At 44.8% G+C, this 27169-nt stretch overlaps 1 protein-coding gene and 2 non-coding genes across 4 annotated transcripts in view; 1 reads left to right on the plus strand and 2 right to left on the minus strand.

Moving 5' to 3' along the window:
- Nxn (nucleoredoxin) overlaps positions 1-27169 on the minus strand; it is a 147390-nt gene that overhangs the window by 14627 nt on the left and 105594 nt on the right. For both annotated transcript variants that reach the window (XM_071603294.1, XM_027924510.2), the window contains exons 2-5: positions 12612-12729; positions 10292-10425; positions 9659-9759; positions 8060-8166 (exon numbers count right to left, since the gene is read on the minus strand). In XM_071603294.1, coding sequence (XP_071459395.1) covers positions 8060-8166; positions 9659-9759; positions 10292-10425; positions 12612-12729 — 460 coding nt within the window. The remainder of the gene's footprint in view (positions 1-8059; positions 8167-9658; positions 9760-10291; positions 10426-12611; positions 12730-27169) is intronic.
- On the minus strand, positions 14668-14740 carry Trnav-cac (transfer RNA valine (anticodon CAC)). The gene has a single exon. It is a non-coding gene; the product is annotated as a tRNA-Val (tRNA).
- Positions 22637-22708, plus strand: Trnaa-agc (transfer RNA alanine (anticodon AGC)). Its single transcript has one exon. It is a non-coding gene; the product is annotated as a tRNA-Ala (tRNA).

Below are 27169 nucleotides of genomic sequence, written 5' to 3' on the forward strand. Positions count from 1 at the left end.
AAGGAGGGGAAGAAAGCAGCTGGTTTGGGTGAAACTCAGAGAAACCCACAAGAGGTCCCAGGGATGGTTCTGAACATACTTGAACTGGGCCACCAGGTCCAAAAGCTGCTCAGGGTGGTGTCTGTGCCAGGAGACAGGCATGAACAATTTAGAAAAAAATCTAGAAACAACCAACTGCCCATTAGCAGTGAAACAGATAAATCAACTGGTACATTCATATAATGGAACACTTTCCAGAACTGAAAATAAATGAACTAGATATAAAGGTCAACAGGAGTAAGTCTTGAAAACACACTGGTAAGTGAGAAAAGCAAGTTGCAAGACGATATTTCAGCATGACAGCATTTTAAGCATGCTCCTAAACGACACACCAAGCAAAACTATATATTATTCATGGATTCATATATATGCAGGAAAAATGTGGAAACAGCTTGTGAAGTTACACATTAAATGTATGGCAGTGTTTCCCCAGGGAAGAGGAAAGAGAAAGGAAGGAGAATAAAAGGACCCTCCCCTTTGTCTGTAATGCTCCCATTCATTTGTGTTTTCTTTATATCACTTTCGGATGCTGCAGACTGAACACAGGGCCAGGAGCCCATTTGTTTATATTTTAAATACCTGAGCAAAAATGTCCATGGTGGGGGGGTGGAGGCCCATGGGTGTTTATTACAGTATTCTCTGCCCTTACTTGCCTTTTTCTGTGTTCTCACAATTAAACACGACATACAAAATAGAACACCAAGGCCGCTGAGTAGTTTCCCAGGCTGCCCCCAACGTGCTCTCAGCAGCTGACGGGGCCAGTTCTAGACAGGCCGCACCAGCCCTTTGAATACTGAGATTTAGCTTAAAAAAAAAAAAAATCCCAGAATCGGCAGCTTGCCTTCTACTGATAGAAAAAAAGAAAGAAAGAAAGAAAGAAATCTAAGTTCCAAATGTGTCCTTTTTATATCTACAGATTTTTGCTTCAAATCCATTTTTTTTTAAAGGGCAAGAAAGAGGGCAAAGGAAGGGAGAGAGGAAAAAAGAGGGAAATAGAAGGAAAGGAAAAAGGAAAGGGAGAAGAAAGAGTGGAGGAGAAGGATGGAGCAAGAAAAAAAGAGAAACTGAAAACTCAATGTTAGGGCAGCAAAGGGCCCTCACCCTGTGGCCTCCCAGCCACTAGGCCAAAGCCGCTGGCCTGGTGGCCCTCCCCTCAGGGCTGTTTGCTGGCCAGAGGCTATTCTGCCAGGGGCAGGGGTGGACAGGCATCTCTCCAGACCCTGCACAGCCCTTAGGCTGCCTGTCCTCCCAAAGGCTGGGGGCAGGGGACAGGCAGAGGGAAACAAAACCAGTTAGAGCCCCTAGCCCAAGAGAGAAGGGACACTAAGCCTATGAGCTGCAAAGAACAGGGTGTTCTATGACACCCCAGGATTACTTAGACAATTGCTAATGGGATTTGCCCTTTGCCAAGTGTGTCTAAATGGTTTCCTTAGAAAGGCATTTTTAAACAGCTTATAAGGCCACAAACTCCCCAGTCTGCATAAAATCCTGGGAGTAGATAGGCCTTAGACCCAGGGGAAGCCAGCTATGCCCATAATACAAAGGAAATGAATAGAAACTAAATGCCAGGTCCTCGGTGAGCTCGGGTAGCCCTGTGAAGACCACCAGTTCACACAGCCTGGGCTAGGTCCACGACACCCAAAACAATCACAGCAACCAGTCAGCTGGCAGCGGCAAGGCATTTGTGCCATCCAACCAGGGGCAAACTCAACCAGCAAGGTAGCAAGACCCTGTCTTAAAATGAAATATAAAATGGGCTGGGCGTGTAGCCAGTTGTAAAATCTCCCGGGTTCAATCCCCAGTACCAAAACAAAAACAGAAAGCATAATGGTAAGTGAAGAGAGAGAGAAGTGGAATGAGAGCCCCACGCACACAGGAAGAGCCACACAGGAAGCAGGCGCTCACCCAGAGACAGCCCTGTGTGATCTGCTGAAGACTGGACACTCACAGAGCCAGAAGCCTGCTACGTACGTGTGTGCTTGTACATGTGTACACGCACGTGTGCATTTACATCTAAACATGAAGTTATAAGCACAGAGTTACACAAAAGATCAGAAATATTCAGATTCAATAAAAAAAAAACTGACAATTTTGTGATCCTAGAATAGAGTATGAAAGAAAACAGCTCCTTCAAGGCTGAAGGTATTCAGAGCTAGACTGCAGACCTGTAGGCATCCACAGAGGCCAAGCAACGTTCAGTGGAGGGATGGTGCATCCTGTAGGGGGAGCTATCAGCTTCTAAGACCAGAGAGAGCAGTGATACCAATTAAACCAGGGCTCTGAAGGTGAGAGGAGCAACCTAATTGAGAGCAAGGACATGGCACTATAAACAGGCTGTGGGTTGGGCAGGAAAGCTGGTTACTTGCAAACTTGATGCACTGAGAAGATAGTTTCAAAGAGTTGGAATAATCTTAAGTGGGCATCTTTCAAACCTAGGAAGATCTAGAATTAAGTTTAGAAAATATCAAACTCATTTGTGTTTTTATATATCAAAAAATCCAAGCACATTTAGTATATAACTCAAGATTTAGATTTAATTAAGAGAATGTGGTCTGTTAGAGTAACAGGTCCATCCTAGGATTCCAATATTAAAATACATTATCGAGAACTTAATGCAAACTTGCGTTTTGTTTTGTTTGGAAATTGAACCTAGGGGTGCTTAAACACTAAACCACCTCTCCAGTCCTTTATATTTTTTACTTTGTTTTTTATTTTGAGACAGAATCTCACTAAGTTGCTTAGGGCCTTGCTAAGTTGCTGAGACTGACTTTGAACTTGTGATCCTCCTGCCTCAGCCTCGTGAGCCAATGGAATTGTAGGAGTGCACTCTGTAGACTTTTGAGATTTTTAAGTTGGACCCTGTGACAGTAATTCTACATTTAAGATAACCTAAGAATCATCATATCTATGTCTAATTTACTGGAGTTAGTAGATGGACTCAAACACCAAAGAACATTTTGTTTGTCCTTCAATTAAATATTTTTAAGAGATTTAAGTATATAAATCAGTTAGAAATGTTTAAAGGAGTAAACTCGAAGTTTGTAAATGGGTTCAACAGATCCCTAACAAGAAACTACTACAATTTCCTAAATATATACATAGAATTAAAAATTCAAAAGCCAGGTGGAGTGACAAATGCCCTTATCCCAGCCAGCTACTCAGCTACTCAGTAACATTACTGAGCCAGTAAGGTTACTTGAGCCCAGGAGTTCAAAACCAGCCTGAGCAACACAGCAAAACCCAAAATCAAGGGGGTAGAAGGGAAGAGAAGTCCTGATCTGATAGGGCTGGTTCCTTGTGAGGAGAAGAGACATCAAAGCTCTCTTCCTCTGCCATGAGGACACAGGGAGAAGCTGGCTATCTGCAAGGCAGGAAGAAAACTCTCACCAGGACACAAATCTACTATCACCTTATCTTGGTTCTCCAGCCTCAAGACTGTGAGAAATAAAGTCTTGTTTAAGCTGCCCAGTGTGTGGTCTTTTGTCCTGGCAGCCCTAGCAGACTGAGCTAGTCGCTTAGTGGGTGATGATTGTTGTTGTTTTGTTTGTTTTATGGCTAAGATAGATCTGAGTATATCATGAGGTGAAAAGGAGCTGGAGGAGGGGCTGGAGTGTGGCTCAGTAGTAGAGGACCTACCTACATGTGTGAGGCCCTGGGTTCAATCTCTAACACTATACAAGGGGGGGGGGGGGAAGAAAAGAAAAAATGGAAGAGACGAAGAGCAAGAAACTAGAACAAAGGTGGAGGCTTGGAGAGTAAGGATGAGACTGCGAATGAGGAGAGGGGGTGGGGCTGTTCAGAGACATGGAACCTGATGAAGTTACAGGAAAGTTTCATGGCACAGGGGGACACTTGCGGAATTCAGGAGAGCTATCTATATTGCCACTAATACAGGTCCGCTGAGGAAAGCGGCTGGAAGAGGGGAAAGGAACGAGGGGAAGGATGTGATGGCCATGGGACCTCTGTTGGTGGTCATGGGTAAGTTTCCAGCTGGCCCTGCTCTGCATCCCTAGACCCGGGTCCAGCCTGTGCAGGGCTGTAGAGGCATGTTCTCAGCAGCCCTGCGGCCCACTTCAGGCTGCTTTGGTAACTAGTGGGATGAAAGCTTGCCTGAACTTGTACTTGTGAGAAGAAGGTTTCTGAATGGTAAGATCAATGTGAAACACTGCACAAGAACTTAATGACAACCTGTGCTTCACTGGGAAACCAGCTGCATAAGCCTCATGGATGACAGACTCCCACCTGTCCCATCTCACATGCCCTTACATAGGTGACAATGTGAGGCTGGGAGGAGCAGAAGCAGGGAGATGGCCTCCTCCCCTCTCCATAGGGCAGGCCTGTGTGAGGCTAGACAACCTGGCAGCAGAGTCCTGAGCTCCAGGGTAAGACTCAGTGTGTCCACCAGAAATATCAGTGGATGACCTGACTAAGGGATTTCTCTTCCAGTCTATAAATGTCAAAATGGTCAAGTCCAAGGATGCCTCAGGCTTTCTGTGATATTTCTGTGATACGGCCTCATCAGCCTTATCTCTGCTCTGCCCCAACAGCAAACCTCAGGCTTTCCTGAGGTATCAGTGTGGGGCAAAAAGTAAGCACATTACAAATATTTGTCCAAAGGTTTATTTTGACCTTTGTCTCTAATGTCCCAAACCCTTCATCTAACCCCACCTATTCTATAAGGCCCTGCTCTACAACTACCTCGTCTGGGAAGTCTTCCTGGATCAGTAGCTCTAAAGCCAGGGTTTCCTCTGAAACTTATTCTATTAAATGCTGCCGTGAGGAAACAAGGGGCAGGCAACACTGTGCCAGGGAGAAGTTGGAAGCCATAGAATGAGGAAGAAGGAGGTGGGGAGTTGGAAAAGTAGATATTTCCAAGCTGAAGAGAGATTATCACAGATGGCAGGGGATGGACATCATGGAGTCGGCAGACCAGAAAAAGGAAGGGTCCAATATGAGGCTGGGCTGCAAAGAACACTCATGGCTGGAGCTGGGTTCCAGAGGAATCTGACATTCTTTCAGTTTAGCTGTCTGGCTGCTGCTTGCCTAAGGACCAGGTCTTTCCAGATCAGCTTTGTGATCCTCAGCTAAGGGTCTCTTGTAGTCTGGGACCACATATGTACTTCTCATCCTTACGCTGCCAGGGCCTAAACTGCCCCAAATGAATGAGCCTCTGAAATTCATCCCTGTATTCTCTTCCTCCTCCACTATGGCCACCTGCTTTCTGGCTGTCTGAGCCACCCCTAATAACCATGGCTCCTATGTCCATAACATATGCACGCTGACCACTGAGAATCAGAGGGAGAGTTCAGCTGAGTTTCTAAGGTCTAACGCAAAGAAAGAATTGTGGCCCATAATGAAATTTGAAGTATACAAAAGATCTTAAAATAAGTAAGTAAGTAAATAAATAAATAAATAAATCCCCAAACCTGGGGCTGGAGTGTAGTTTAGAGGTAGAGAGTGTATTTAGCATGTCCAAGGCCCTGGGTTCAAACGCCAATCCCCAGTACCAAAAACCCAAATGAAACAGAATAAAACCAAAACTACCACCTGATTAAGCTTAGTTTTTACTGGGTGCTCTAGGATAATTTCTTGAGAATAAATTCCTATAAGTGGGATTTATAAATTAAGGCTATCAAACTGCTTAAAAAAAGTAACTTAAGGGTACAAGTCATTTTCAAGGCTGTTGATATATATTGCCAAATTGCTCTCCAAATTTATATCCCTATAAATCTCTTGATTTATATCCCTACTAGCCATCTGCTATCTTTCCCTACACTGGGATTACATTATCATTTTTAGGTGATGGTTCTTTGCAAATGTGATAGATGCAAATTTAGTGTTCTCATCTGTAAATCATGAAATTATGCTGAATATTTTTCACATCCATACTGACAATGTATATAGGGTAAGTTGTCTGCTTCATATCTTATATCTTCTACTAAATTGTCTTGTCTTTTTAAACTGGTATCTGGAGAAAGCGCTTCCTTTATGAAAGAATATGGATTCTTTGCCATATATGTTACTAATATTGTTGGTTGCCTTTGTTTCAACATTATTATATTCTAAAGTTTATCTTCTTTAGGTGATAAAATAAAAATTTTCCTTTTATTCCTCTCTGTGTTAGCCAACAAATATTTGTAATGGCTTACCTTTTGCCCCACACTGAAATATTCCCATTTTACTGAACAAAGAGAGGTTAAGTAACCTGATCGAGGCCACTGTAGTGGGGCTGGGATGTTGGTGGCCTGCAATAAGGTGGTGGTAATAAATGTGGAAAGAAATAAGCAGAAAACAATATCCTAGGAGAAGATCCACAGTGCCCACATCTGGCAGGAGAAGGAAAATTGACAATCTTGGCCTATCTTTGAGATGCCTCTGGGAGAGTATATTCCAAGGCTCAACCACATCACAGAAGCATATTTTTTGCATACTAGTACACAACCCACACACATAGCTGGAAGGGGAAGAACAGAGGCCAGATTGTGGTTGAGGAGCCTCTGTTAGGAAGTCAGAGGAGGCCACACATCGGAGACACCTGCTGGTATGTACAGGCAATGGGGATTTGAAAAATCCCAGGGTTTTCCCAGAATTACTGAAAGGCCAAGATGGAAAATCCATGGTTAGCAGAAGAGGTAGGGCAAAGGTGCTCTTGGATATGGCTCTAGGAGACAACAAAGTCTTGGTAACACTTAGGAAAGATTTGGGTCCTACCCAACCTACGGGTGAGTCTCACTGTAGCCAGGGAAGGAGCACTTCAAGTTACAAGCCAGAATAGAGGCTGAGGCTCAGCCAGGTGGAATGTGCTGGCCGTGCAGTTAAAAAAAGACAGTCACATCTCCATTTTAGGAAAATCACAGAGTCACTTTGAGGGTGAAGAACTGAATCCTGCAGGCAGAAAGGACAAAGACAACCCCCATGTAATTTTGGGGTGGGTGATAGGAATGGAACTTATGGCCTGAAACATGCTAGACAAGCTATCTGCCACTGAGCAACACAACCAACTCCTAGTTTAATTCTTATACTTGCCAAGTAAGTACTTCACTAAAAAAAAGTAAAGTACTGAATGAAGTATATTCATTCTGCTGAAGAATGAGAAGGAGTTGATAGTATAATAAAGAATAGAAATACAGTTTGTTTCTCTCACAGTCTTTTTCGGGGGGGCAGGGGTGGACACCATGGATTAAATTCAGAGGTGCTTAACCACTGAGCCACAGTCCTTTCAATTTTTATTTTGAGAAAGGGTCTTGCTAAATTGCAGAGGCTGGCTCCTGTCTCAGCCTCCCAAGTTACTGGATTACCGGCACATGCCACCATACCTGGCTAATAATCATTATTTCTGAAAATCACTATGATTAGTACCACAAGTCCTGGTTCTAGACACTCTCAAGCAATTTCCTTACCCAAAAGGTTATTACCCACCACTCAGCCCCACCATGACGCTTCAGGAATTGTGAGAAGTGCTTTATGTATACACATATTCATGCTCTAAACAATTTATTATCCCCACTTTTCAGAAGAGGAAACTGAAGCTCAAGAACTCTGAGTGATGGAACTAAAGGTCACTCTCTGTCACACACTGGTCTGTTTGACAGTAAAACCTCATTGTTTTGGCCTTGTCATTTGGGAGCATGTGTTCCGCAGCCCACCTATGTCAGAAGCTACTATGTCAGAAAGTGAGAAGTAGCTGTCTCACCAGGACAAGTACTTAAATCCACACCAAGTAATTTTTAAGATGGTGAAGAATATGAACATTCCTGGAAATAAAGGTGTTTTTTGTTTTTTCTGCTAAAGGGAAAAGGATGTGGGCTGGGGCTGTAGCTCAGTGGTGGAACACTTGTCTAGCATATGTGAGTCTCTGGGTTTGATCCTCAGAACCATATAAAAATAAATAAATGGAATAAAGGTATTGTTAAAAAAATCTTAAAAAAAAATAAGGAAAGGGATGTGGTGAACCTAGAGGGCCAATGGGCCTTGGTTGCCATCTAAGGAGCCACATGGAGTCAGGGCCTGGGATGCCTACCTTGGATTCCATATAGCCGGTTCAGGCGCGACCTCCGGGCCTCATCAGTGTAGGGGACAGCAAGCCAGGGCATCTCACTGAAGTACTGTTTGAATGATTCTTCTGACCTGCAGAGAGACACCCATGGAGAACAAGGTCCTATTATCCAGAATATACCTCCATTCAGTCCTCCCCACCCATTACAGAGTTGTGCCCGAAGCCCCTATAGGGCTGGGGTTCATGACATCATGCTCCTTGGACACCAGGCAATGGGAATGTTCTGTTCTACCCATTCTGTGTTCACCAAGAAGCAAATGCCTCCACATAGCAGGTGGAGCCCAAACTGAAGCGCCAGGCTGGCCACTGCAATATCCCCCTTGCTCACATCCTACCAATTATTCTCATGCCTAGATGTTAATTTTCAACCCAGACAGGTCTTACTATTCCAGGGAGCTCAGACATACACAGCTATTGTATTCCCTGTGATATTTCTACTCTGCATAGGGAACCGTGATGTGTACAAGACCATAAATTTAAAACCAAGCATACACCTGTGAGTCCATGTTTAAGAAATTCTAGGGAAGACAAAACTACTCAAGTGATAGTGAGTACATCCGAGGTTCCTTGGAGCTGGAATTTGGGGATGAGGACTGATTGATAAGAGCCACAAAGGAATCTTTTGAGTGATGGAGACATTCTGTATCTTAACTTTGACGATGCAATTATATAGGTAAATATATTTGGCAAAACTCACTGAATTGTGTACTTTAAAGGTATTCCTTTTATTGTGTAGAAACTATATTTCAATAAAAGTGATGTTGCTTAAAGTTTTTTAAAAAGGGACTGCTCCGCCCGACATGCCTTTAGGCTTGCCCCCACTCTACACGCTGAGACAGGGAGCTGTGGGGAGGAACCGTGGGCCATTAAGACAAGCATGGGATAGTGCGGTGCCAAGTTACATAACAATATGCAAAAGGCCTTCCGCGTGCCGGCATCTCAGCAGCCCTTCTGTGAACAGCGTCCTGAGAGACAGAAGTGCCTGGGGACCCAGGCTGAACAGGGCTGGAATTCTGAGTTGAAGGAAGCTTGGTGATACGTGACGTGACGTCGGAAAGAGAAGCAGAGGAAATTGAGGCTAAAAGGACCTGAACTTGCTCCAGGAAGAATGTCTGTCTTTCTTGCTTTTGTGATTCAAACAGCCCCCAGACAGAGTGCATGACCAGGGCTAAGAAAAATGACTGCATGTGCAGCAAGACAGCCGTCAGATCCCATCAGGCGCTGGCTCTCTTCCATCTCCCCACTCTGTATCTTTTCCTCACAATCTAGAAAGCTGTTTGAACAAATTGGAAAACAAATCCAAATCCAAAATGGCCCAGGTCTGGATTGGGATTTGCCCCAGTGTTCACAGCAAGAAAAGGTTTTTCTTGGTTCCCTTCAGACAATTATAGGAGCAAATGTGAAATGTATCTATCTGGCCCTCTGCCAAAAGTGCCAGATATGCCTTCCCCAAGTGCTGCCTCCACTCCTACAGCAAGGAAGTAAGAAGTGTAAGGTGAAAGAAATGGATGCTAACCACCTCGGGAAAGGGAAGCAGCACCACCTTGCACAGGCACGCCTCACCTGTCTGCGCTAACGAAGATGATCTCAAATTTCTGGCCGGCCTCCTTGATCTTCCGGTAGGATTCCACCAGCACCCGTGTGAGGCTTCGGCAGGGTGGGCACTGAAAGAAAAGAGCAGGACCTTGCTGTGCCATCAGAGGAAGACCCAAGTGACATTGGGACACAAAAGAGGTGGAACTGAGCTTGCTCCTCTTCATGAACCAACATTCAGCACACAAGTGCCCCCTGCTCCATAGTGAGCCAGCAGGCAGTGGTTAGAACAGTGCCCTTGGGAACCCTTAAAGGCTCATGTGAATGGGTTAAGGGGAATATCCTTTCAGATCAATCAAAAGAAGTCATTTTGGGGGCTAGGGATTTAGCTCAGTGGTAAAGTGTTTACCTAGCTCACACAAGGCCATGGGTTCTATCCCCAGCACTGAAAAAAAAATTTTTTTAAAGTTAGTTTCTTGCTGCTATTATCATTTATAACATTAAGCACTAATTGCATGCCAACACTGCATCAGGAGCAGGAGAAGACAAGAAGGCCAGAGAATTCCTGCCAGAGCAGACACCCCCAGATGCCAACCACAGCTGAGCTCAGTGGTGACATCAGTGCTCCTATTTGTCTGGACTTAGCGGGGACCAACCACTCACCCAGTGTGCGGAGAAATAGACTCCCACATGAGACCCCTCCAGGCTGCTGCTCTCCAGGGACTGCCCATTATTTCTAAGTAAGGGCCCTGCGATGACTTCCCTGAAGGGCTTAGGTCCCCACGGGAATTCCAGACCTGAAAAAGCAACAGATGGCAATGTTAAGACTCCTCCTTATGGCATGGGGCCCAGGAGCCACTGAGCTGCAGGCAGGACAACTTCACCATCAAATGCTATCTGTTAACACAGCCATGGGATATGCAGCTCACATGCAAACAAAAGAAATCCACTACCTGTGGGGCAACAGCTCCCAAGCCTGCATGGGGCCACCTCTGGATACAGAAGCAAGGCTGAGGACAAAACTGAGCAGACTCCCCAGGTAATTCTGATGGTGGGGCAGGGCTGTGAATCCCTGCCTCAGGCGTTAGCCACAAATTGATGCAATCTAAATCCTAGCATCTCAGTCGTTCTCAATGCTGACCACATGTTAAAATCTACAGGGGAATTTTAAAATATAATGCTCCGGGGCCCCATCCCCAGAGAATCTGATTATATTGGTCTGGGTTGGAGCTAAGGGAACCAAGTGAGAATTTAAGTCTAATAAAAGGAAAGATTAAAACCCACCCAACCCAGATGGTCAACATTCTGATAACACTTAAGCTCCTGGCGGAAGAGTAAATAATATGCTCTCAGTTCTACAGAAAAATATGTTCTTACAGGGTGGTCTGTGGCCCACTGCTCCAAAATTGCCTGAGAGATCCAGGACTAGAGGGAGAAGTATAGACCAGTTTTAAAAAATGCAGGTGGCCAAGCCCACCCTGAAATAAAAGAATATAAAAATCTCCGGGGAGCCAGGCTTGGTGGTGCACGCCTATATTCCCAGTGACTCTGGAGGCTGAGGAAGGAGGACTGCAAATTCAAGGCCAGCCTCAACAATTTAGCACCCGCCCCCCACAGGATGAGGCTCAGTGTCTAAGTGCCCCTGGGTTCAACCCTCCTAACCAAAATAAAACAAAAAACAAAAAAAACCTCTTGATTCCAATCTTTGGGGTATATGTGTGCATGTATGTGTGTACGTGCAAGTGTGTTTAAATCTTCACTGCAACACAGACAGCAATGAAGCCATGGTGATGGTGAGAAAGGTTGAGCATCTCTAACCTGAAATTTAAAACTATCTGAGTCTTTTTTTTTTTTTTTTTTGGTACTAGGGATTGAGCCCAGGGGTGCTTAACCACTGAGCCACATCCCCAGCCCTTTCAGCCCTTTTTGGTATTTTATTCAGAGATGGTCCCACCGAGTTGCTTAGGGCCTTGCTATGTTGCTGAGGCTGCCTTTGAACTCTCAACCCTCCTGCCTCAGCCTCCAGAGCTGCTGGGATTATAGGCATGCGCCACCTTGCCCGGAGAATCATTTTGGTGCTCAAAAAGTTTTAAGATTCCAGAGTATTTCAGAGTGTTGGATTAAGAATGTTCAACTGGTAAACTCTGTGCAAATATTTCAAAATATAAAAAATTCTGAAATCTGAAACATTTCTGCTCCCAAGCATTTCAGATGAGGGATACTCAATCTATCTTTAAATTTCGAGAGAGAGGGGCTGGGGTTGTGGCTCAGCGGTAGAGCGCTCGCCTAGCACGTGCAAGGCACTGGGTTCGATCCTCAGCACCACACATAAAAGTAAATAAATAAAATAAAGGTATTGTGTCCATCTACCAAAAAAAAAAAAAAAAAAATGGGGAGAGAGAAAGGCTCCTTTAGTTTGCCTCTGATTGTGAAGTTAACAGCTGCTACTGAGAAAAGCACTGGAAAGCCGGGTGTGATGGTGCAGGCCTGTTATCCTAGTTACTTGGGAGGCTGAGGCAGGAGGGTGAAAAGTTAGAAGGTGGCATGGGCAACTTAGTGAAACCCTGTCTCAAAATAAAAAATAGAAATGACCAGGAAGGTAGTTCAGTGGTGGAGCACATCCCCAGGATGGCAAAAAAGAGAAAGGAAGGGAAGAAAAGAAAAGAAATAGCACAAGCGGTCAGTATCTTGGTTTTTGCTGCTTTTCAACAGCCTCCTTAGACTTCAAAGCTGAACTTTCTTTTCCAGATTCCAATTCCTTCAGCCCATGAATTAAAGTCCCCTAGAGGGACATTCTTATCCCTTTAAAAATCTTAACCATGACCTACAAAATACCATAATTTCATCAAGACAATGTTCTCTAGCCACGTAAACCCACTTACACATATTTATTAGCATTCCCTGTACCAAGGAGGAGGGGGCTAGGGCAGGGGAAGGAGCGGGAGTCAGGTCATAAGTGTGGATAGACAGGCTGAAGCTTCACCTTCTGGGTCATCACGGATCACCAGGAGCCCATTTCTGCACACGACCTTCCCAGTGGTGGCATCTAGGAATATTAGCGATGGAATGTTGGAAATTCGGTATTTGTTCCAAAGTTTAAGCTGTAAAAAGAAAAATAAAAGGTCGGGGTTAAATCCAAGCCAGATTAATTGCAGAGTTCTTTTGAGACCCTCAGGAGATGAGTGAGAAAATCACTAAAGTGTAAATAAAGAAATAACTGGGCTAAAGCAGGATGCTGGGCATAAAGGGACAGCTGACTATAATTCCCACACTCCCATGAGGCAGATACATAGCAGGAGAACCCAGACCCCACCCAGGCTCAAGCTGTGACAGAGGATGATGGAGGACCAGGCTTCTCCTCTCCTGGCTCTCCCATAGGCACATTCTCTGAAACGCATGGTCATGAAAATGGATGACACGTGTTTGACACAATCAGACCTCCACCAGGTGGTTAAGCAAGGAAGGGAAGCATCTCCACCCACCAGCAGCCAATCGCTCCCCTGCTTTCCCATTCTGTGGTGTTCCCCTTAGCCCCATGGGAGAGGGACAGCTTTTCCAACAAGAGCAAGTGGTTCAAATGTGCCACTCACCCCTTCAGCCCCTCACCAGACCTGCTAAGATGTGTGCCATTTGGCCTACCATACACAGGGCAGCGATATCCCATACCAGCCCCAACCCACAGCTCTAGGTGCCACTTCAAACAACCTTGGGGCTGCTGGCAGACTGTTCACGTTGGCTGTGCAAACTGTCAGAAGCCCTGGGTCTAGGAGGGATGAAGCTGAGAAAACCCGAACATGACAGCCCAGGCGGGAAGCCAGGTATGTGTGGGCCCATGTTTGCTCACTGCCATGGGTGAGAACCGTTCTAAGTGGGCCTGCTTGTTCTGAAACTTAACTGCCAAGCCCCCAAAGCAAGACCATTAAATGAAATGTTGGGCTGGTAACACATCTCCAGAGAGGAAAAAAATGAAGGAAGATGGCCCAAGGGCCCACTGGTTCGGCTACTCAGCTTTGAGCCTCCCTTCTAGACAGGGAGATTAAGTGCTTGGGCACTGGAGGAACAGGACACGGATGTGACACAGGATAACAGGCATCAGAAGGCAGACTGCATGCAGCAGAGGGAAAGGCACATGTGGCCATGATTGTCCCCCCTCCCCAACGGGGTACTGGTGACTAAACCCAGGGCCTTGCACATGCTAGGCAAGTGCTCTACCACTGAGCTACCCCCAGCCCCCCACCAGTTCTTTTCAGTTTAATTTTGAGATGGGGTCTCGGTTAAGTTGCCCAGGCTGGCCTCAATGTTGTGATCCTTCTGTCTTAGCCTCTGGGATTATAGGCGTGCCAAGAAACGTTAGGCTTCCCTGTCTGTAAAGACCCACATCTTGGCAGGAGAGGTTGTGGGACCCCACCTCAAACTGGGTGGGCCCTGCTTGCGGCTGCCTGTTTTTCCCAGCCCCACATTTCCGGTGGGTTCACAAAACAGCCTCTGCAGAGACAGTTTCAATGACTGATATTACATCATTCCAGAGAAACCTGATCCTGGGCTAACATTCCGAAGAGATTGGACAACAAGCAAGCATCCTGCCCCTGGGATCAGCTTCCTTAAGTTTGCTGTGCACGTATCCAGCCAGGAAGGTAGGGAGGAAAAAAGAAAAGAAAGAAGAAAGGGGGGAAAAGAGAGAAAAGGAAAGTTAAAATGATTGATGTTTTTGTTTTTGTTTTTTTGGTTTAAAAAGTAATTTGTGTGTGCGAGCGTGCGTGTATGTGTGTGTGTGTGTGTGTGTGTGTGAGAGAGAGTCAGGGGGAATAATTACTGGAAAAAATTGGGAACAGTAAAACACAAAAACTAAAGTAAAAAATGACCATGATTCACCATTTAAGAAAGTTTAGACATTTTACATTTCCACCAATAGCCAATGAGACAGCCTACTTCCTAGTACCCTCACCAACATTATCATTGACAATAGTTTTCCAATCTTTAAAAATATTTTTTTAGTTATACATGGACACAATATCTTTATTTTGTTTATTTATTTTTTTATGTGGTGCTGAGAATCGAACCCAGGATCTCTCACTTGTGAGGCGAGCGCTCTACCACTGAGCCACAATCCCAGCCCCAGTTTTCCAATTTTTTAAAAAAATATTTTTAAAAATTGCCATGGACCTTTATTTTATTTATTTATATGTGGTATTGAGACTTGAACTCAGTGCCTCACACATGCTAGGAAAGTGCTTCTCCACTGAGCTACAACCCCAGCCCTAGTTTTCCAATTTGAGGCTAGCCTTGAACTTGCGATTGATCCTGCCTCAGCCTCCTGAAGGCTGGGATTATAGGCATCCACTGCCACACCTGGTGAGAGGATATTTTAAAGGTAGGATAACATGTGTTGACTGGGATAATCTAGGAGAGAGAGAGAGAATAAAATTGAAGAGAAAGAGAATGGCAAGAACAAAGTCCATGAATGGACAAAGCAGTGTTATCTGGGTCATAAATGGGAAGGTGGGGTTGTAGAAACAGCCCATTTTAAAAATTTATACTCTGACTTCAAAGCAGTTTTTTATCTGAATAGAAAGTCATGCTATTTCTAAGTAAAGACACCTTTACTTTATCTTTTCAATGGTCACACCATTTATTTCCTTTTTTTAAAGAACTATAATGGCTGGAACTTCCAGAACAGTGTTTAGTAACCAGCATCCTTATCTTCCTACCTTCCTATAATGCACATATCTCAACGATCTCACCAGCAAATATAATATTAGTCATTGGTTTGAGATAGATATTCTTTAACATGTTAAGAAGAAAATATTCTTCCATAACCTTTTGACCAAAACTTGAATCAGGATTGTGTGACTATATTATGATGATGATGATGATGACAACGATGACGTCTAAGTTGCTGAGACTAGCCTTGAATTTGCAATCCTCCTGCCTCAGCCTCCAGAGTCATCAGGCATACAGGCGTGTATCACCACAGCTGGCCTATTTTAACCTCTTGTAGTATTTTTCATTAGCAGCTCTTCTAAGATTAAAGTATCCTTGCCTTCTTAGAAGAAATCCTCCCTGGTGTTGGTCCTGTGTATACTATTAAGGATCGTTAGGATCATATCTTTTCTGGGCATAGGGGTTCCCCCAAGCAAATGGTACCTTAAAACGAGACTCTTTTTGTGTTAACTAGACTGTTCCTTAAAGTAAACTGCAGCCTGTGAGCCTTAAAGAAATAGGACTGGATATAGGTCAGTGGTAGATCATGTGCTTAGGATTCATGAGGAGGTCGTGGGCTCCATCCTCAGCACCAAAAACCAAACTAATCAACAAAAGTAATAACAAGAACCACCAAAAAAAGAATTGGTGGTGGGTCTTTGCTTCCTGGGCAGCCCAGCCTCTCTGACTCTCAGTAGAGATGCCCCACCCAACAGAGCTAGATAATGAGGAACTCAAATTACTCTGGGTTCTTCATGTAGAAAAAAAGAATTTTAACATCTTTCTCTGCCTTGCTGCAAACCACCACAGATATATCATTGTTCTCAGAATCCACCTTGAGGATCTAAGAATTTATAACTTCTGTGGCCCTCACTTTCCCTAGGGATCCCGTCCCCCTTCTTTCCCATGGGGACTCAGGAAGACAGCAGGTCTTGGCTTGTATTTTACACGGTCATCATTGGATCTTTGTTTCCAAGTTAAAGGGCCACTGGTTTAGAGTAAAAAATAACAATTGCTTCTAAACTCGCCTGACACTGAAAAGTCAATCTTTTTATAGACTAGCCCATCATGGTCTAATTTTATACGATCGTGATTTATTTAGGAACTAGTGTCATTCATCAGTGAGCTGTATCTATCTGTGGATGGGCATGGACCATCTTTCTCATGCTGTGGCATCAAGACTACTTGGTTCTAAAACAGTGTGGAAGGTTCAGGAATAATCATTCCAACCTTATTGATCTTGATGCCTGAATCAGGATCTGATTCTTAGGCTTGAAAAGTCATCGGGCCTGTGCTGAGGGTTCCCTCATGCTGCCTGAAAATAAGGAAAGTTTGAGTTTAAAGAAATGAATTCTTGGACTAGGGCTGGGGCTCAGTGACAGAACACTTGCCTAGCATGTGTGAGGCACTGGGTTTGATCCTTAGCACCGCACACAAAAATAAATAAAATAAAGGCGTGCTGGCCGTCTACAAATACAAAAAAAAAATTTTTTAAGAATATAGGAAATGAATTCTTTGTGTCTTCATGTGCTTGATACCTCAAATGTTCCAAAAAAGCCTCTGAAAATAACCTTTTTGGGTCACTTGAGGATAAAAGCTAAGGATCTTTTCACCAGGGAAAATACACATACCAAAAAAGTCTATGTGTAATTTCACAGAGCTCATGAATCCCTTGAAGCCTGTTAGCAGAACCTGCCTGATCATGGGAGGTCTATGGGCCCCAGATAAAGATTCCCTTGTCTTAAGAGTTTATTTCAGTGCAGATCTTGACCTTATCTCCATGGGGAGAACTACATTATTGATTCATCTTTATTCCTGCCATTAAAATCTCCTCCAATAGAATTCCTCATAAAACTTGGAATGGAACCACCATTTGACCACCTATCCCACTTCTTGGTTTATACCCAAAGGACTTAAAATCATCCTATTACAGTGATGCAGCCACATCAATGTATAGCAGCTCAACTCACAATAGCTAAACTATGGAACCAACCTAGGTGCCCTTCAACAAATGAATGGATAAAGAAACTGTGGTGTATATATATACACAATGGAATATTACTTAGCCTTAAAGAAGAATGAAATAATGGCATTTACAGGTAAATTGATGGAGCTGGAGAATATCATGCTAAGTGAAATAAATCAATCCCCCAAAAACCAAAGGCCGAATGTTTTCTCTGATATGTGGATGCTAATTCACAATGGGCAGGGGGGTTAGGGAAGACTAGAGGTACTTTAGGTAGGGAGGAGGGAGGGAAGGGGAGCAGGTATGGGGGTAGGAAGGATAGGAGAATGAATCAGACATTGTTACCCTATGTACATATATAACTATATAACCGGTGGGATTGTCCACATTGTGTATAACCAGAAGAATGAGAAATTATTTATACTCCATTATATATAATGCTTCAAAATGCATTCAACTGTCATGTATAACTTACTAAAACACATTTTTAAAAATTAAAATTAATTAATTTTTTAAAAAGACATTGTCCCAGGGGCTGGGGTTGTGGCTCAGCAATAGAGCGCTTGCCTAGCGCATGTAAGGCCCTGGGTTGGATCCTTAGCACTACATACAAAATAAATAAAACAAAGGTATTGTGTACAACTACAACTAAAAAAATAAATATCTTAAAAAAAAAAAGACATTGTCCTGGATACAAAATTTAAAAAAAAAATCTCCAATAGAATCAGCATTTATAACTTATCTTACTATGTAAGATAATGGAGTTATGAACAGCAGATGATAAAAAGCCATTATCCTGCTGCTGCTGGGGTCTTCAACTCCTTCAGCACTGATTAGTGCCTAAGGAATCTAACCCACCTTTGTCTTCAAGGTGAGCACCCCCAAACCACTCAGGGCTGAAGGTTAACTGCACTTTTTTAAAAAGCATTCCCAAGAAATAAGTTCAAGTTTGCTTTTGGTTTGGGGGGTTGATTTTTGGTTTTGTTTTTCCTTCATTTTGTTTTTATTGTGTTTTGCAGCACTGAGGACTGAACCCAGGGCCTTCTGCATGCAAGGCAAACAGTAGGCAAAAGCCCCACCACTGAGCTACACTGCCAGCCATTTTATTAGAGCATTTAATTGTCAGTGCTTCTTCATCCTCTTACAAGTGCTTCCCAGGGAGGAAATATGGTAATGTAGAAAAAAGAAACTGGCTTCGGAGAGGCTGGGCTGACATCCTGGCCCTGCACCTTATTAAATGTCAGCAGAGGACATGGGAACAGGCTCTGGGCAGGTCAGGTCTTGCTGTGAGCACAGTCATGTCCACACTGCAAGATGAATATGAGATTGGAAGGAGGTGAAGTGTGTTGGAGACACTCGAAAAGCATTGCCACACAGCGGACGCATCATTAATACTGGAATCTGATTTATGCTTATTACCCCCTTGTCTTGTCAGCATCCTCTTCAAAAAATGTTTCCCTGTCAACTTTATTTTACAGTTAATCAATCAACTAGGCTATAAATGAAACTACTCAGAGAATGGGGATTTCCTTCTACAGCAAATGATATTTTGCCACAAGAACTGTCTACAACATAGAGCGATTAGGGCCTGTTTTATATGGTTGGTTTGCCAGTCTCCTCCTTTCTTTACACCGCCCCCACTCTCATGCCTAGACTTCTGATTTAATTTATTCTTGTATTTACTTTTGAGACAGGTTCTCACTATGTTGCCCAGGCTGATCTTGAACTTCTGGGGCTCTAGGGAATTCCTGCCACAGCCCCCTGAGTAGCTGAGACTTGATAGGCATGTGCCACCAAGCCGGGCTGGAAAAAAAAATTTTTTTTTTAATTACCTCTATGGATTTTGCTTTTCACACTACTTAAGGGATCTCTGGCACTGCATCTGATTCTGAAAGGAATTCCTACTTGGTTTCCTCAACTCTGGCTTGGATGACGAAGTGTGAAATACAGTCCAGTCTAGTGCAAAGGAGCGTGGGGGGAAAAAGGAGCTGAGTCAGGCGCCTCCTTGCCCTGCTGTCTTTGAACCAGGAGACTGGATTGGGGGCAAGAGCTCACATTCCACTGTGTGTCAAGAGATTTTTTTTTTTTTAAAGGCCAGTGGCGACTTGAACACTTTAAAAGCTATACTGACTGTCGCTGCTGCAATTGGGAGAGACCAAGTGACTTTTACATCCAATATTTGAGCTCTCTTCAGAGACTGTTCTGGGGGAAAAAAAAATCCACTCAAAGTTCATTTCGATGACATCTTCAACCCTCTTCTTCCATAGCTACCCAAATGTCAAGTGACTCCAACATAATATGCCACAGCAAAACCCAACACCCAGAAATGTAAGTATTCCTCAGGAGTTCGCTAAATTCAGAAGCAAGGCAACAAAGATGAAATAGGAAAGAAACAAAGAGGAGACAATATGAGCTCGACTTGGCAGAAATCAAAAAGGATGACAGAATGAGCTATCCAGTTACTTGAAAGTTCCTGTTCCCGGGCTTGACGGCTGGCTCCGTCTCTGGCTCCAAGGCTGTGGTTGGAACTATCATCCTAGGAGCACTAGCCAGAAATGCTTTTATAATGACCCAGAAAACAATCAAGCGAATATCACAAGGGACAGGATTGGGAACTGGTAAACTGTAAAAATGCAAATGAGAAAAACCAGCTAAACTGAAACCCTGGAGGGATCAGTCAGCACCCGCAGATACCACAGGGAAATACAACCTGGTGATTTCTGAGAAGTCCCAGCTCACAGGGCAACACAGGACCCGCCTCTCAAGCTACGGATTGCATCTTGCACTTGACTGAGGGGCTAAGCTTTTACTTCTCAGCAGCTGCTGCAAATCTGTGGGGTGAAGCCAAAGCTAATACAGATGGAAGATTAATCAGCAAACTCCTTGCCCAGGTCAGTTGAACCTTCTCAGGCACTTTGCTCCTGGCCCTTCCACCCTGTGCTGACCACAGTCAGACCACCTTTTCTATGAGCAGCATAAAAAACAGATCCAGAGAAGTGTCGCCATCCTTCCTAACCAAACATGACCAAATCCCATTGTAAATACAGTCTGAGAGAAAAAAATTCCACTTGTCCCCACCCCCCAGTGTCAAGGGAATATATACCCTGAGGGTTACTTAGCATAAGCTAAGACTGCCTGGGCCTAAGTAGGCTCCAGACACTTAGTAGTTGTTGATTTTAAGCAAGCTACCTTACTTCTCTCTTGGTTCATCCATCTGTAAAATGGGGGTAACGGAACCTACACCTCACTGGGCCATTGTGAAGATTAGATGAGTTACATTAAATGTTTAAGAATAAGGCCTGGCACAGACTAGGTACAATATGACATATGTGTTAGCTGCTATTATTACCAGCTATTACTATTGTTACTGCTATCCCAGCACTATCTACTAAATGCTCCCATAGGAGTTTGTTCTCATATCTCGAGTTCAGACCCAATTTTTGACCCCTTTGCTCTTGAGGCATGATTCCAAGTGTGTGATTTGGCCTATTATTGTCATTTTCACAGCCTGGTAGAGCAGTTGGCCCAGCACAGTGCTCGGCATGTTATGCATTCAACAAGTGATGGGCGAATGAATAGAGGAAGGAAGGAATAGAAGGAAAGGAGGGAGGGAGGGAACATTGTCCTGGGTCAGTTAGACTGACTAAGCAATCAAGTTCAGTTTTCTAAATGGCTTCTTCACTACCAAGTCTCCTCCTAGTTCCTTAGGGGCCCAGAATTTATTTATTTCTTTAATTCCCTCTTTCCCCCACCTCCCACCTTCCTCTCCAGTTTTTAGCAGTACTGGGAACTTGACGGCTGGCTCCGTCTCTGGGAACTGGACCCAGAGGCTCACAACCACTGAGCTTCATACACTCTCAGTTCTTTTTTTATTTTAATTTTTTTTTGTAGTTGTAGATGGACAGAATGCCTTTATTTTTATGTGGTGCTAAGGACTGAACCCAGTGCCTCACACATGCCAGGCAAGTGCTCTACCACTGAGCTACAGCCCCAATCCTCCTTTTTATTTTTTGAGACAGGGTCTTGCTAATCTGCTGAGACTGGCCTTCAACTTGTAATCCTGTTGCCTCGGTCTCCCAAGTTGCTGAAATTACAGGTGTGTGCCACCATGCTGGGCCAGAAAGTTCTTTAAATTGTAGAATAAATGATTCAATACAGTTGTTCTTCTCTTTTAATCTGATGGTGCCTTTGACCTCTGTGTGCTACTCACTTTCCCATCTTTCCTTTGCCCAGAGTTGTCACAGAACAAACCATGTGAGGCCAAGAAAAAGATGCAGGTGGGCTGGGCCCAGCCAGTCAGAACCACTACCAGTCTATGAGAATTCAAAGAGCTCCTAATGGATTTGCAATGATGACACCGGATTTTTATAGCTCGTTCAGACCTATGCCCCCAAGGGTCACAAGACTGTGAGGTTTAGAATATAACATGTCTACTCTGCTTCCTGCAGACATCAGGCATTAAACATGCCACAAGCCCTTCTTCTGGGTCCTCTCTGCTACTGTATTAAAAAGAAAAGACTGGGTAGATGAGACATTAAACATTTATTCTTCATTCCTTTAAGTCACAGTGAGTTTTCTAACTGATTTACAGTTGACTTGGCTAAGCTGTGCAATCCAACAGGGCTTTATTAAATTGTGATTTACTTAATACACTTTAATCAAAGTGCTGCGTGGAGGCAGGGAAGGTTCAGGTATGTGGGTGGTGAAACACCGCGCCTGCCTTCAGGACCCACAGAGTTTATAAGTGGAAGATGGTTAAAAAGATCAATTTTGTTTTGTCTATTTTACCAGAGTAAATAAAAATATGGAGCTACAACTATACACACACAGGCACAATATAAGGCAGAGCTGCCAAGTGCTAGAAGAGGCAAACAAAGAGGGTAGGAAGGGAGACTGGCTCCATCCTAGTGTGGTGACTGTGCCAAGAAGGGCTCTGCATGCTGAACCAACACCCTGCCCATTTCAACCATATGACCACCTGCATTCTAAACAGGGGCAGCCGCCAGGACCAACAGCTCAGCATGAGTTTGATCCTCCTTCAGCCAAACGTTTAGTCGGTGCACTGCTGGACGGCAGTGTGCTGCTGTCAAGTGGTCAGGAATGTGGTTCTGGAGCCCGACGGCCTGGGCTTAAATCCTGACTGTACTGTATACCAGCTGGGTGACCTGAGGCCAGTTACATCACCTCTCAGGGCCTCAGTTTCCTCATGAGTAAAATGAGGATAACAACACTACCTCACACAGTCAGTGTGAGAACTAACTGGGCGAACGTGCAACATTTAGAGTACTGTTTGGTACATAGTAAGTATTCAATAAAAGCCAGAAATAACGATGATATGGGGCTGGAGTATAGCTCTGTGGTAGAGTGCTTGCCTAGCATGCAAGGGGTCCTGGGTTCAATCCCCAGCACTGCAAAAAGAAAGGAAAGAAAAAAAAAGAAGAAAACAAAACAGGAAGAAGATGATCCCTCAAGAAAATATCTCCATTTCTCCTTGGCCATAAGTAGAAAAATATGATGTCCCGTATCGTCTTCATTTAGGCCCCTTGTCCAGTTACACATTCCCATTTCCAAGGGAAATGACCTCTGGGGCCTTGTGTCCATGTGGAACTTGTCTAGACAGAGAGACCAGAAGACAACCCTGCACACCTCAGCCTGATGTGTAGGGACTTCTTAAGTCTTAAGGCTTCGATCTGCTTGCAAGGTACTCTTTTACAACAGAAATCATTTTGCTGCTAGTGCAAGAGACAGAGATCTGACAGGCTACTTCTGTTCCCTTGTCCAAGGGGGATGTCTAACCTCCGCAGCTGCCAGCCTTCCCCACACCTCACTGGTTTATACAAGCTTCCATCTTCATGTGTCCCTCCAAAGTACTCACAGATGCCCTGATGACTCCCAGGATAAAGGGCTGCACACTATGCCTCCCGGATTGAACACAAAACTACCACTGTCCCCTAAGGCCTTGCTTCAAGAGGATCACTGTGTTCTGGCAGCCCCCAATCCTCCACTGCATGGAGGCAGGAAGTAGAGGGCAGGGGTGAGAGCACAGGCCATGGGCAATGGCTCTGGTCGGAATCCTGGGCTCTGACATTTTGGGCAAATGCCTTACCCTCCCCAAGCCTCATACTCTTCAGCTGCATCTGGTACCATGGTCCCTACCTCCTAGATTATTGGAGACTTACTGATACAAAGGTAGTGTTTAGACCTGTCCCTGGCACACAGTGGGCACCACAGTGCCTTTGCACACTTTAGATCAGGGAGCCCGTGCTAGGGCAATGAGTGCTGCTGGCTGCAAGAGCACTGAGGACACAGCATTTGACTATGCTGCTAAGGACAGCACAGTGCCATTGGTACCTTGGCAGGGGGTGGGGGTCAGCATAATCCACCCAAAGAAATACAAACTATTATATAAGAGACTTACTGTCAGAGGGTAAGGGAAGGAAGGGGAAAGCTGAGGAGTCTCCTTCCCCAGCTCCGGCTCTGAGAGGGGCAAAAGCACAAACAGGACAAATCTGCAATCCTTCCAACATGGCCCTGAGTTCATTCCAGAGAGGCAGATTCTTTCTGGGCTGGTATCCAGTCCAAGGATCCTTCTTTCTCAAAATAGGAGCTAGGCTGGGCATGGTAGCATACCATTCCCAGTGACTTGGGAGGCTGAGGCAGGAGAATTTCGAGTTTAAGGCCAGCCTGAGATACTTAGTGAGACCCTGTCTCAAAATAAAAAATAAAAAGGGATAGGGATGTAGTTCAGTGGTAAAGTACCCCTGGGTTCAATCCCCAGTACACAAAGACACACACACACACACATTAGCTAAAACTCCATTAAGATGCAGTCCCTAGTTCTAACTACAACCCCCTAAAATACAGGGGTTGTTTGAACCATGCAGGTAGACTCAAGGAGGTAGAAAATGAAGCAGTGCTTCATGACGCTTGGAGGCTGTCAGCTTTATGACCCTGGTGGTGAAGGCCACAGTGGGATACTGCTGAGGATGGAGTGTGAACATGGGAAAGAGGCTGTATTCCAAGTGCAACCAGCATTAGATGCCAAGAAGAAGGAACAAAGGCATTTCTGAGACCTGGGCCCTCCTGGCCTCCTTCTCGAGAGTCACAAGAAAAGCAACTAGGCCACTAAACTTCCTTTCAGAGAACAACACCTTCACCTTCAGACTGGCTCCCAGCAACAAGAACAATTAAACATTAAGAGATGTTAAGGCCTGTGGGCAATGTCTACAAATACAAAGATAGACGTGTACAAGGTTTCTCTCCACACTTCCAAAAGTGCAGAAATACAAAATCTCTCTGAATTACTCCAGTACACGGCTGGCTTGGAGAGCCCCAGGTCCCCAACACTTGGAATTCGTTATCGTTTGTAACCCCCATTAAGGAGGTTCATTTACTAAGCCATGTGACTTCCTGCCCAAATGACTCAATGAGCCGGGAGATGAGCAGTTTGTTGGGAGTACAAAGCAGCATATGGCTGCCAGGTTCTTCCCGGCCAGCACTGCAGATGAGGGAAAGGCTGCCGGGTTTCCCCATGCTGCAGTTCTCACAAGCTGACGGAGGGATTTCCTATAGCCCATCTGGTATCAAAACCTCCACTGGGCAGAGTGGTTTGGAAAAGCGAGGGGGTGGTTTGTAATAACAGACTGCAGAGGGGGAAGCTCTCAAGAAGTGGCTTGCAGTTTTCATATGAGAGGGGGAGAAGGAGCCAGAGTCAGAGTGAGTCTGAAATCTGAGAGACGTGTCCCAGCCCCAAAGACAATAACTTCTACTGGAGGATAGGGTTTCTGTGCCTTATGTCGCTGGTCACTGTGGATTCTTCTGCAGTTATAAGCGGGAAAGAGTTCAAGTTTGCCCAAGTTCATTCTGAATAGTGCTGTTCCTCCTCCCCTCCATTGGGTACTGCTGAACCCAGGGGCACACTACCACTGAGCCGTATCCCCAGCCCTTTTTACTAAAGGTCTCCCTAAGTTACTGAGGTTGGCCTTGAACTTGTAGTCCTCCTGCCTCGGCCTCTGGAGTCCCTGGGATGACAGATATGCACCAGTGTACCAGGCTGAGTTGTGCCTTTTTGCTTGAACATTGGGACCTTGATCTAAAATCCTTTTTGAGAGATATGTTACTAAACAAGCTCAACCCAGAATGCCAAGGTCATTTCAATGAGGAACAAATTCTGTTTTCACACCAGATCTTTATAGGACTTACAAGGTTAAAACAAAACAGAAAGGCAGAAAGGAAGCCTAGGAATGATGAAGAGAAAGCGCCATGCCTTGTAGATACAGGGGGATCTGCTGGAAAATGTGCTTGTTCAGGCAGCAATATGGCCCACCTTGACCCTCCTTAGTTGAAAGGTGGTAGATGCTACCAATTTACCACAACCAACCTATACGCCATGGCTCAGTACTACATATAAGGTAATTAAATTTTAGAACTGCCTACAGCTGATGAAGGAACTTGCAAGAAATGCGCCAACAAGTTTTCTCTGTCGGTTTTTTTTTTTTTTTAAATAGGAAAAGAAAATAATACCAAGAAACTGAAGAAACTTTTTTCATCTAAAAACAGACACCCCCACCCCAAAACAGTATTAATGCAAGTTCCCCAGGACAGGACCACAGGGCTTCCCTAGCCTTGTCAGTTCTGGCTGAGCAGGCGAGCCACGGCTCTGATGTTCCACCAACTCTCAAACTCAGCACTTGAAGGACACGCCCAGCATGGCCTCTCTGCTCGCCATAGAACCCCCAGTCCCTGGTGCTTGCAGTGAAAAGGTCCAATGAGAAAAAGGCCAAAGGCATGAATCACAGAGACAGGGGAGTTTCTAGATGGATTCCACCAGGTGGAGGGCAAGGCAGCATTCCACCCTTCCAGAATCCTGCGGTCATCATCCTTATAGGCCTGACAGGTGGTGGGTCCTCAGTGGACGCCCTGATGATGCCCTCAGGCCGACAGAGTCTGCTTGCTCTACCAGCGCCTGGGGAGTGAGCAAGCCTCTGTTGCGTTTTCACACATTCATCCTTCTTCCTCAACAGCCACTTGGTAAGTTGCTATCCAGAAAAGAAATCAGGCAAATAGTCTCCAAACACTGTGCAGCTTCCAGTAGATCTGGAATGTGATTGCATAACGCCTACTAAACCAAATGCCATAAATTACAAATCAGCAGGCTGAGCTTTTCCATGTCCACTCTCCAGAATGAAAATAAGAGCAGGAAATGTGGTTTGGGAGAGTGGCGGCAATGTTTATCACTTCAGCGCCATCCGTACCTGTTCCACTGTGCAGCCATTAGCACTCAGCACAGCACTCTTTCCAATTTCATCAGGGTTTTTGTACCAGAGCCCCCACCCGGCCCTCCCCGCATAGAAAGTTCTGTTTCTTGGCAGAACTTTCTGAGCGCCCAGTTATAAACCCCTTGTTACCACTTTCCTGCTTCAGGAAGTCCCCACTGAGCCCGGGCCAAATGACAAGGAGAGGAAAGGAAACATTTACAATGATGTGAGAAATTCCCAGTCTGGAAAAAAAAGATCAAAGAGGACAGTCATGAGGGAGCCTGGCACATGAAGGCCCTCCATGAATTGGACTGGATTGGTCCAAGACAAGTAGCGTCACCTCACTGGGAACCCAGCAAGCCAGGAGCCTCCTCAGCTCTGAAAACAACATCAGCCATGCTGCGAGGGGCCAGCTGTGTCCTGAGTGAAAGGAATCCTATCCCGTACTAAGGAGCCGCGATTGCCACGTACTAAGATGTCTTTATATAGAAATGGACTGTGGCTTGCAGTCCCCTCCACCAGCTCTTGAAATGAAAGGATTCCACAGCACAATGAAATAAGTAACAGCAGGGAGAAAGAGAGAGGGAGGTAAATTGTTTGGAAAGCAAAAGACAGGGT

Source organism: Marmota flaviventris, chromosome 17 (genome assembly GCF_047511675.1).
Source record: "Marmota flaviventris isolate mMarFla1 chromosome 17, mMarFla1.hap1, whole genome shotgun sequence".
Classification (NCBI taxonomy): Eukaryota; Metazoa; Chordata; class Mammalia; order Rodentia; family Sciuridae; genus Marmota; species Marmota flaviventris.